The sequence below is a fragment of the Limulus polyphemus genome, unplaced genomic scaffold (genome assembly GCF_000517525.1).
Source record: "Limulus polyphemus unplaced genomic scaffold, Limulus_polyphemus-2.1.2 Scaffold4428, whole genome shotgun sequence".
NCBI classification, from domain to species: domain Eukaryota; kingdom Metazoa; phylum Arthropoda; class Merostomata; order Xiphosura; family Limulidae; genus Limulus; species Limulus polyphemus.
The window spans coordinates 67,757-80,585 of record NW_013670038.1 but is presented as its reverse complement, the minus strand read 5'-3'; the positions used below and the strand labels follow the sequence as shown (position 1 = coordinate 80,585).

The 12,829-nt window shown below is 34.1% G+C and overlaps 1 protein-coding gene across 1 annotated transcript in view; it reads left to right on the top strand.

The window, feature by feature from the left end:
- LOC106471136 overlaps window positions 1–12,177 on the top strand; it is a gene marked incomplete at its 5' end in the record, with an annotated part of 22,165 nt that extends 9,988 nt beyond the window's left edge. Inside the window, 4 exons of the mRNA XM_013931723.2 lie at window positions 1,376–1,538; window positions 2,711–5,768; window positions 7,669–7,893; window positions 10,874–12,177. Coding sequence (XP_013787177.2) covers window positions 1,376–1,538; window positions 2,711–5,768; window positions 7,669–7,889 — 3,442 coding nt within the window. The remainder of the gene's footprint in view (window positions 1–1,375; window positions 1,539–2,710; window positions 5,769–7,668; window positions 7,894–10,873) is intronic.
- Between the last annotated feature and the right edge of the window lie 652 nt (window positions 12,178–12,829).

Here is a 12,829-nt window from a genome sequence, read left to right as displayed (position 1 = left end):
TACCAAAATCAGTAAACTTAAGGTTACAGTTATATTAATTATGTTAATCGTATTTGCAATAAAGTCTTAGAAAACAAAAACGACCTTTAATCCCCGGATAATAATAAAAAAAAAAAAAACGTTTTTATTTCAGCCAGCTCTTTACCTTTGCGGCTTCATCAGGGCTACGGATTCCGTCAACAGGTGGAATTTTTTTTCAGAAATTTTCCGCAAAACAACAAAGTTATTAAGTTAATGTTATAAGAAATAATTTTACTTCATGTATTTTGATGGGCATATTACACTATATTTTGGATCATTCGTGTATGTTATAAATACGTTATATAAATATTCCTCTAACTTACTGTTGTCGCTACGCGTAAAATTATACGTATTTCTGTTTCAAAATTGTAGTTATTTTGTTATTCGCTAGAACTGATTGAATAATACTGAGTATAGCTTGTAGTTCATGTAGCACTTTATAGAATAGATGAAAAACCCTCTTAGATAAGAGTTTTTGTAGGTTAGTACCTGTAATTCAGTGAATAACACATATGATACTGTTGACTTGGCAGAGATTTAAACGCACTTTGTATCGCTTTGCGCGAAATTCAAAAACAAACTACACGAGGGCTATCTGCGCTAGCCGTCCATAATTTAGCAGTGTAAAACTAGAGGGAAGGCAGCTAGTCATCACTACCCACCGCCATCTCTTGGGCTACTCTTTTACCAACGAATAGTGGGATTGACCGTCACATTATAACGCCCCCACGGCTGAAAGGGCGAGCATGTTTGGTGTGACAGGGATTCGAACCCGCGACCCTCAGATTGCGAGTCGAGTGCCTTAACCACCTGGCCATGCCGGGCCCGCACTTTGTAAGAACGATTCGCATATGCTAAAGCAGTGGTGCGTGGACTCAGATGCGAGCCGTGGCGCCAAAGGCGACATGTTTAGCACCCAAATATATGGTGAACAGTAAATTCCCGACTCTTCGACGAGGTGTGAAGAAAATAGTTCCAAGGGCAGCACATACCTGGTGCATCCTTCTTATAAAACATAATTAACCCTAAATATGATGAATGGTAGTGTTAACTTGGAGTTCTTATATGATATAATTGCTTGGGATTTTATTTATATGTCGTCTACTCTACCCCTGACTTGTTGCACAGTGATATCTTAATTTATTGCGGGAATAATTAGATAAGGATGTTATAATGTAAACTAAGTCCGACTAGAATCTATTTTGTATGGCTTACATTGAATTGTTTAGTCGACGAAACACCTATAATGTTAAAAACGTATTATGAGAAATAACATTCAATGTCTATGTCTGAGTAAACATACTTATAATTTGGATGAAGTTATAGAAACACGTAGATATTTGTTGTTTCATAGAGAGAGCAAGCTTACCCAGCTTCTACGGGAAGTTCTAGGCAGTTTGATGTGTAGGGCGGCTATGGTAGCTCATGTATCCCCAGCTCCAGAGAACTATTCAGAAACGCTGTCCACTATTCAACTAGCAGCTAGGATTCATCGTTTGCGAAGGAAAAAGTTGAGAGTAAGTAAACACTCTTATTAAACTTCCAAACATTTGTTTAAAAAAAAAATTGTTTTCTACGTATGAGATACATTTGAACCGTTTTAATGTGTCTTATTTCGACTGTTTTTGCTTGTAAAGTTTGTTTGAAATCAAGCACAAAGCTACACAATGGGCTATCTGTGCTCTGCACACCACTATTTCGACGGACAACATATATTTATCGCTTAACTTTTTACGTTTTTTCAAATGTGAAAGATATGTGAGAATATTAAACTTTCTAATGGAGATTTTTGATGACTAATTTTACACAAGAGCTACGCAAACATCGTAAATGCGAGCAACATTGCCATAAAACCAAATACAAAATAGTCCTAAGGTGGGTTAAGCCTAGTTTACCTAGCTAATTCTATTGCAAATTATCATAGCTTAACTACTTAAATTAATGTTATTTTTATTTAACCAATGCTCAGCGGTAAGTATAAGGGATTATAACGCTACAAATCGGGTTTCGACACCCGCAGTGATCAGAGCACAGACAGCGCATTGCGTAGCTTTGATCTTAACAACAAACATTTTATGATAATTTTTAATTTCACTTTATTTTCTTATTTCCAATACAAATGCTGCAGTCACTAACGCATCCATTGTTCTGTGATAGCTGTATAAACTATTCAATATACTTTTTATATTGGGAACTTACACACTTGTATAGCATGTTACGTTCAATGGTTGACACAAAACCGGTTGCTTCTACAGGGACTTTCAAACGATTTAATATCTGCTGTATGCATAAAAATATTTTGCAAATACAATTATATTTATCTAAGGCAATTTTCAACATGAAAATAGTCAAAGGATATTCTTATAAATCTTTGTGTGAGAGACATTCCTTCGTATGCTTCTATAAAAATGCATATGTGAAATATTAGAGATTGAATATTTTATTACACGGTATTGGGTAGTTTCTACTAAACTTAAAATGCATGAAAAGAGGGATGATGTAAACCTGATAACAAAATCCCAATTTAGCAAACTAACAGCTTTATTATCAGTGCTATGTAGCAATACAATATTTTGAGTTTCTTGTTAGCAGGCTGCCTACGTAATGTTTTCAATAAACACATAACGGTGTTTCGGTTGTTACGTATTGAGAATTTGGAATAATCCAAATCTAATTTGTTTATTTTTAGTTCCCAGGCACAAGCTCCAGTGAAAGTTCAAGCGATGATCCAGGGGTGTGTCGTCCTTTTTTGAAAATCCATGCTATCAGTGAAGACAATGGTAAATCTGGAAGTAGCGATCCTGATTACACCTCCAGTAGCGAGCAATCCTGCGATACAGTAATTTTTGTTGGAGAAAGGGGATTAGCTGTTAACAAACGGCCCAATATTCCCTCTTCGCCACGACCCCCTAAGAAAAACATACAACGCCATACTAAACCCCTTGAGCGCTCTAACACTCAGGGCCTTCTTATGTCTCAAGGAATTGTGACACCTTCAAGCAGCCAGAATGAATTGCATAGTGAAAATTCAAAAAGTGCCTTTAGTAATGGAACTCGTGTGCCAATACCGTCCTCGAAGAGCGAACATTCAAACTGTCAATTTGGTGAAACAAATTCGAACGTCCGAGGTGTTGAAAGAACCCAGCTAAATATGAATGAAAATAAACTTTTAACGGTAAATACAAAGGCTCAACACCATCAAATAGAAAGTCGACTGAATGAAAGATTACAGACAGCTAATTTATCATCTAGTACTGAACATACAGCGCTTCTTCAGGAGCATGGAGGACTACCTCATCAATCAACAGGCCCTCACGGTTCCAGAAAATCTTTGTTCAAACATAAGCCTCAGCATGTAAAACAAGAAGAAATACTCCTTCCTGATTTAACTAGCCATTGCAGCTATACCAAAATGCATACTCGTGACCCAAAAGTTCAAAGTGACGAACTGTGGATTGATGGGCCTCGAGTTTCCAGATCAAAATTTGACAGTCGGTCACTTCAAGGTCTTCATAAAGAACAGTGGGTTGATGGACCTGGAGTAGAGATATATGGGTTTATGGATGAGCACAAAAAACATTTTGTTGCAAAGTGGGTTGAAGATCACTCACGGCACATCCAGACAAATTTAATGGCTCAGAAGGAAGAAGTATGGATAGATTTTCCACCATCCACAACGAATAGAACAGAAGTTTTGCAAAGTGGGGAATCTTTTCCACCAAACAAACAAAATTCATTTAATTTCAAGAGCAACGAAGACGAAAATCTAGGATGTCGGGTAAATCAAGATACTTCACAGCGTGTATTTACGTCAAGTCAGAAAGAAGGCGCCGAAAGCGATGTTCCTCAGGCTTTCGATTCACCAAGTGTGTATTCTAACAATTTCAATGAGATAACTTTTCCATGTAAAGACACGAATCCTTTAGTTAATAATCAATGCCCTTTGCAATATGTCGAAAACGTGCAAAAAGTTGAGACTAAAAGATGTAACTTACCATATGATGATCATCAGACTGTTGAAGATACTAACGAAGCAAGTCTCGACATGAAAAATACAGGAAATTCTCACCAACCAGACACCCCTAGTATTAACAACCAAGAAACAGATCACTCTGATGCAGAAATGGAGGCCGAATCTGTGACCATGCAAGATTCTTGTCAACAAGTCACAGAAGAAGATATTATCCTTGCTATGCTACAGGATGACTCTTCCATATCTGAAAGAGCACAATCAGAAACCGGTAGAGAAAGTTATGAGAGTAATGACCGACATCCTCTGAGCATTTTGAGTAAGGAAGACTTAACGTTAGCTTCTTCTTTCACAGACTCGCATTCTGTTGGTAGAAATGTTGACGAACAGTTCGCTTTAACACACGAAGATAGAAGAGGAAATTCATTACTGATGGAAAATGTTACCTGGCTTCAGAAATATCTAACCAATTACCATGTTAATAAGACACTAGTGGGCAATACAGCTTTAAAAAGAAATAGTTTGGTATTTTGGAATGATATATTTGCGCCAAAAGACGAGAATGTGCGAGAAAGAAAGCGCAATGACGACGAGTATTTGGAAACTATTTCCCTACCAGGTAAAAGATTTCAATTTCAACACAGTGATGTTAAGTCTAAAGACCCCGAGATTACAAGTATACAGAGTGAGCCTTTGAACGCAACTGAATTACAGTTTCAATTTGAACCTCAATTTCAAACAATAATGTGCAAACCAACTTATAAACTAAAGCCGACCTTGGCTGTGTTACCAACAGTGAACAAAACAAGAGAAAAATCTGTTTCCCTAGAAGCATTAGAAAACGCAGAAATCAACGAAATGGGAAGTAGAAAAACACAGCGTCCACCACGCATGTTTTCTCATGAGGTAAATAAGAAAATGTTTGCCCCTCGTGAAAATGGAGAAAAATCAACGTATGTTAAGCCTAGCGAGACACTAGAACCTTTAATTAAACAGTTCAAAAACTTAGAAACTGTAAGTTTTATATCACAACAAGATTCTTCAGATGGGGCACACCCTCAAGTTTATATTACCAGTAATGAAAAAGAAATATGTTCTGATATACACTCGTTAATTTTAGAAAAAGGTAGACCTCCACAAGTTACGCTTCATCACAATATCCCAAAACTAACTAAATCTCGAGAATACAACCGCTTACATAATAATATTGTAAAAGGAAAAGAGCTGCTTTTCCAGTCCCCTGACTTAGAAAATGATGTAACCGATTCTTCCCAGTTCAACCATGTAAATGTTGGAAATTTTTGGAACACAAAATCAAGTAATAGTCCCAAACGTTTTCAAACGTCAGAAAAACGTATCAAATCCCCTTTTATTACTTCACTGGCGAGAGACAATGACACACCTGTGGCTCTTAGTGACGATAATTCATCTCGAAAGAAAATATCGAGCGACCTTCACTGTGGCTCTGCTAACTCTCTTCAGAACTACCCAACTGAAATCCCACTTATCTCACCTTATGCTAAGGTCACTCAGGCTCGTTCAGCTAAATCCAGTAGTGGTCGTGGAAGTGACAGTAGCGTTGTCAGTGGTGAACCCAGAGAAGGGTCAAAGCTTCTTCCTAATGGTAAACTGCAACAGTTTTCTGGAACGAGTAGTGGGTACGAGAGTATGATGCGAGATAGCGAGGAAACGCCTGTGTCATCTAGTCAAGAGTCTGGAAATGAAGGTGAAACAGAAGAGCAACAGACTAGAAGAGGAGCACGACGTAAGCACTCAGGTAGATAAACAGATTAAAAAACACCATAGAAAGAGTTATCATATTTTATTTTAATCCTGTTTAATCGTAGTTTCTTATCAATAAAAAAACATGGACTATTTTATTTTTCTTCAGTCGATGTTCATTAGTCACGTATCTAAAACTTAAATTATCTCTCGTATGGACTGGATTAATTTAAACGGTTTGGTTAAAAGTCTTAATATCATTGGCTTATATAGCAGCATTACATATTTCTGTACGTTGGATATCACCTACAAATTCCATATCTAAAAGTGAAGAGTGCAAATACAACTAATTCTGCAAATTAAATTTTTCTTTTGCAACAAAAATATATGAGAGCCATAATGAAGTGTTTCTTTATCCCATCTTTCTAACAATCCAGTAAAATCATGTAAAGGCATTTATTTAATCCTTACCGGTGACTTGTTTAACTTGTATGTAAAGAGTCTCCTTCACAAATGTATATTCATATTTAACTAATGAATTTAGGTTCATACTATTAATGAAATGTCATGCAGTTATTCGTTCGTTAACAATTACGCTAAATAAAGGTAGGCAATCCGGCTTATGTAGTTTAATATCTGGGAACCAGGAAGCGACATCGATTACTTAGCTCAGAGCTTTGAAGATTGATGGTATTCTATAAAAGCCTACTTCCCACAGTAAGGTATATCGTGTTTCTGCTTTTTTTTATATATATTTTGACATTTGAATTTGTGAATACGTGTTTAAATTATTTGTGCGGCACATAGGTAGGCTTAACTAGATATGTTGAATATTAACGAGGTATTTGCATAAACATATAATTTCACTATGCTAAAATGGAATCTGTCGGGGGCGGGGGTAACTTGAATTATTGTACAGCAAAATAAATAACGCGAATAAAAAAGAAACGGGAATCGATGCCAAGATTTCAAATTAAATAGATTTTATACCAATAAGGTCGTAGTGCAAGCATGATGGTGGATAACTTAATAAACCCTATTCTGCAATTCCAAATAACTATATTATATTTAATAAAACGTAATTGTGTCCTCTTTTTTCGACGTAAAAGACAACAGAAATTTGACTTTGTAGGATGCTAGTTTGTTTTGGTTCTTGAGTTAAATCGATATTTCCTTTTGCGATGTTATGTCACATTAAAGGTTCATGTAATCTGGAAACAAGAGCACTATATTGAAATGGTGTGTATTATGCGTTTTTTGCCACAAAGTCTACGCTAACAGATAACAGTTATTTGTTGCTGGAAACTATAATAATAATAATAACCTGCAAATAGTAAAAATATTATTAGGTAAAACTTCTCAGTAAACTTATTGAACCTGAACTACTTCTTTTATTCATTTGTGCACTAAACTATAGTATATAAGATACACATCTGTACTTACCAACTAAAAACATAATTAGATAATTATTAAGTTAGAAAGATATAAGACAGGTAAGCAGAAGTACAGGTTCGTTTAATACGTCATCTTCTATAAAGCTTTGTCATTAAAACGTTTCAAACTCAGGCAAATACGTGTTCAAGTGCTCTTCGTTAGCTTTTGTAGAACTGTTTGAATTTGATAATTATATTGTCCTGTTTAACATATTTCTGTCTTACGTTTCGGTGGAATATTTTCTTCAACATATATTATCTTCTAGCATTTGTTTTTATTAACGTGATTGAGATTACAGCGATTAGAAAATTAAGGTTTGCCTGTTGATTATTGTTTTATGCTCCTTATTTCTCCATAGCGCTAACGGAATTTTTAAAGTTTATGAGTGAATTTTTTAAATCTTCATTAGATATTTATATATCAATCAACAATGTCTGTGAGAAAATAATAGTTAATTTTATTTATTTTTAAATAAAAGTGGTTAGTGAAAATAAAATTAAAACTAAATTTCCTTACTACAGGCCTTTCTGGACAGCACACAAAGTCTTCCCCTCTTACTATTAAAACTAGCTCTTCCGGCCACGACTCTCTTACTGTGATGACAAAACAACCTATGACGTCACGTCGTCACGAGTGGCACAATGGCAGTTTAAAGAAGCCTGATGAGGACGTTTGCTGTACAGGCCTTCTCTGCTGTGGTGTCGGTTTTCGAAAAATCACCTCGGATTTATCATACGTATAGACAAGTAAGCGTATATATAATTTCAGTAAGTAACGTGTCAATTCACCTGGGTAGGAAAAACAATACCTTACATGGTAAATATCATGGAACATGAGATTTGACGTCCCACGAAGAAAACAATCGACAATATCATAATGATGAAAAATCAAATAATAAACCAAATTATTTTTTATTCCTTTTAGATCGTATTGTCTCATTAATTATTAGAATCGATAGAAGTTAACAAATACTGCTGTTGTTGTTATTCTATCCGCGAACCTCGTTCATTCTAATTAGATTCATTTAAATTATCAACAAGAAATATATCCCAAAAGATCAGAATTGAATATGTTATATTAGAATTATTTTGGCTTGCTATCACGTTGTTACAGTGCTTGTTACAATGTACGGTTGCATTCTATCTGACGAACGTGCTTCTTGACAACAGTTCTGCAGCGTAGTCTCTATTGCTAAAGGTTCCGTCATAAGGCTGTCATGTCCAAAACACACCCCTCTTTCTTGTTGTTTTCCATATTCCATCTGAAGTACGAAAATGATCTTTTCCCAGCGTCTGATTGCACAGAAAGCCAAAGGTGCTGCGTTCGGCGATGTGATCGGGATGCCTTTGTGTTATTAATCCTTACCGTAATTTTGATTTGCAAATGACTCAGATAAAATTTATAACAGTTACACTTCAGTTACATAATATAGTTCACACTGTAACAGTTGCTGTTCATGCATTTGATGATTGAAATAGTGCCTAAACCACAACTATGTCTGTCGTATCCCAGCCGGCCTAATATGTACTTATATTAGACGGAAGGCCTCGTTGGTACTGGATATGGCCGATATAGTGTGATTGACGTATTACTATAAATACTCCTTTGTTTTCACTCATACGTTCTGAGAATGTGTATGTAACAGCCGCTTCAGGTATGCGATAGTTGAACGGATATGTCGTGGAAGAAACGTGAGTACACATGACTTATGCAGGTTTTCCAGACATATATCCTTTTTTACTATGCTGTTTACCACAGCTTGGGTACGACTTGTTGTAGGTCTATTTCTGGATGTCACTAGTGCCCGAAGTTGATCCATAGTCGTTTGTTTTCCACCATTAATTACAAGAAATATCCCCGTCATGTATATTTTAAATCCCTCTGAACACATCTTATGATTTAAGTGTGTGAATATTTTGCGTCGGCTGGGGCTGTTATATATCATTATCTAAAGCGATAAATTTTTTGGTGACGTCTGCCTACGAAATGCCAAGCAATGTTAAAATGTACTTTTGATACATTCCTCCTCTCAGTTACAGCGGCTATGGATGACAGTAACTTGTTGATTTTCATATTTCAAATCATTCTGATATAACGTACTTAACCCGCCGTATGCTTGTACTAATGAAAAGTAGTTGTGTTATCACGATGTGTTAAATGTCCTTCGTTAATAAAAAATGTAGCTTTGAATATCTTTCCAATTGAAGCTGTCACTGCAGTAGTTGTACAGGAAGAATGTTATCACAAAGCATCAATTAAATGCCTTTTTATTTTAGATTCAGATAGCCATTCATTTACCATCCAGTCTGCTGAATTTTATAACTCACGAAACTTATAAGATTTCAAGGAAGAGAGACCCAAAAATATGTTTATTGGCAAATACATAATTAATCCTCAATATAGGTTATGCTCCCACAAAATAGTTTTATACTATCAATCCTTCACGTCTAATAAATGCTTGGCAGACGATAAATATTAAAACGTTAATTTATTTTAGTCGAAAGTAAATAAACATATGTTATGACAGATATAAAATAGTAAAATTTGCAGATTGAAGCCAGTAGCTATAACACGTTAAATAACCAAATTTTCTATCTTGTCTCTCATACAAAACACAAGTCTTTTAATTTGTTGTTGTTGTTTTTTAGAAGTTTTAAGTTATGTGACTATGGAAGTAGTGATCTAATCTACCAGTTCATTTATTTTTTCCCAGTTACGCATTATTGAAGTAAGGTGTTACTAGAATATTACATTTAGCAGGAGAATAGTAGAAACATTGTGTTTACGTTACTTACAGCTTGATATTAATTTGAAAAGTCGTAAATTTCTTTATCTTTATCATAGATAAATCACCTTTACCTGAATGTAAGTCAAAATTTTTACTGTTGACTTAATACGTGTAATTCTTGATATAGAGGTATATTAAAAACATTCACAACTTCTATTCAATATTTATGTTTTAATTTTAGTACTCCTAATTTAATAAATCATTCAGTAATAGATTCATAGGTAAGTGTAGCTTTTTTTTCACGGCCTGTTGTAAGATAATAATAATAACTTATGACTTGGCTGCTATAGTTCAATCCGATCTTAATGTCTCAAAATATTCCTGTTTTTTATGCTCCAATTCTACAGCTTTTTAACTTCCTGGCAAGCAATCAGTCGGCTTTTTTGTTTTGTTTTGTGTAATAAACCCCTACCGACGGTCTATATTTGCTTATCTCAAACATAAACGTGATTGGTCGTGATTTTGTAATTACCGCCAAGTTCGCAATACGACATAAATCGATTGTAAGGTTCGTGCCATAATTATCCAGAAAATAGGTTTCAATAAACAGCTCACAAAAACACTACTATGGGTATGGCTCGTAAAATATCAGATTGTAGAAGGGTAATTTGTAAGTAAGACTTGAAATATATTTATCTTACACGGGTTACTTGTTGCGTGGATATTATAAGAGAGAACAACTAGACCATTTAATCCTTGACTGACCTACGGACAGTAGTTTTTACTGAAAATATATTTTGATAGTTTTCATACAAATGGATCTACTAGAAATTAGTTTGTGTTACGATAATGTTTTTTTTTTATCTAAAAATATAACGTGCAACAGAGAAAACGTAAAATATTCATTACTGAAGCATAACTAAACCTTACGTTCCAGATCCTTACAGCTGTATACATGCTTAACCACGATAATTAATTCTATGTTTCTATGGTTACAGGTTGGCTAATGACGACAGAACAGAGAACAGCGAGCGCTCTTGTCTGCTGGAAGCGCCTAAAATTGTAGAGGAGTTAGTAGCTACTTTAATAACTTCCATAATATAACCGGTGTATAAAAGGTAGTTAATCTAACGTGAGTTGTTCACGTAATTTTTTAATGTAAAGCATTATATTCTTTTATCACCGAGATGGTCGTCAATCAATTTTTCTCAGCTTTATTTCAGTATTTATTTTGTTTATAAACAGGTTATCTAGTTTGTGATAAAGATATAACTATAAATGAATGTTTATATTACCAAACAATTTTGGATGACCAATGTACAAAACTTTGTTTGCTACAGCATTTTATTTAATTGTTTTCTTTCTCGCTAAATGTAGTGTCAATTGAAACTTGTATATAAATCAAGGTAATGTAACTACAGAAATGTGGTGTAACTTTCAAATGGCTTATTATTAACTCATAAAATCTGTATGGTATCTTATTTTAGATTTTCCTATTTTACTAGACTTTTTTTTATAATTGAGTATTTTTAACCGACAGAGGTAAGTTAACTTTCTAATTATTAACCATTAAGAAAAGTAATGTTTTCTTATTTAATTTATGAATGAGTATGCCTATGACTTAAAAAACAGCAATTTAACTTCATAATCGTAAATCAAGCGCCTAAAGTTTAATTTATAGGAAATAATGATTTGACACAAAAAAATTATTGATATTAACTTTTCACCTCCAATGTCGGTGGCAAATACTGTCCATAAGATTTTGTAAAACTATAATTATTATGAAAAACGCAGAATTTAATGTTTATGTATAGCCCTATTAATGAAACTTTTACTACGAGATATGTAGTGATTACTGTGTAGATAAACTTCGTAATAGCCAATCAATGATGATATTTAATAATGATCGAAACAAGGTCAGCGATGTCACGATTTTATCAGATCAATCTTGACAATCAAATTAATCACCACATAAAAAGATTTCGTCAATTAACTAAACGGAATCTTTTCGGTGGATGAGTGAAGAAAGCTAATAATACAATATCTTAGGGAGCTGTGTGCACTTTTAATTCGATGGAAAAAACTTGAATACGAAGTTCTAGTCGTCTTTACAACAAGATTTAAATTTCCACGCGTTTCTTTTTCTAAAATTCGATGCTTTGCAGCACATAGTAATATTCTGGTTTAATAGATTTCCTGTTAGTGTGTCACTTTGTACATTTTTTGTAAAAAAAAAAATAGATTTGTATATAAGAATGTACGATGTATGTTGAGATTGTATATAAACTTGATATTCAAAATAGATTTGTAGTTTTTTAATTATTAACCATTATATTTATCTAAAGATGTACACTAATTTCCAGTTCAGTGATGTAATTTAGAGGATGTTTTTTTTATTGTTTCACTGAACTAAATGCTGTTTTTATTTACAGCTGGAATACCAGATCGATAATTAGTTCCTTCACATATTCCTTATAAACAATATATCTAAACATGTATTAAAAGAAACAAAATTATTATTGCGTTAAAATATGATAAATACTATAGTTCTATCTAGCAACACTAATGATTAACGTTACTCTTAATTCATGATAATTAGGTCTAAATTTATTGATTATTTTTCCTCATGTAAGTGTATGTTTTAAATTATATGAAACCGCTTTAACTGTAAATACATTTCTGTAGCGATCTGAACGAGCACGTTTGTACATGATATACAGCACGTTTGTACATCATATACAGCAGGTTTTAATGTTATTTCACCTCCGTTTATTAGACATGTTTCAGTGACACAAACACAAGAAAATAGTTTAGAGTATTAATTAATTTAGCTTGGGGCTTTGTGAATAAATAGCTATGGTAGCAGCTAATCAATCAGTACGAAATGAAAATTAGTGCCCGTTTGAAATTGAATACAGTACGCTAACATTGAGAATAAAAACTGTATTTGTAAA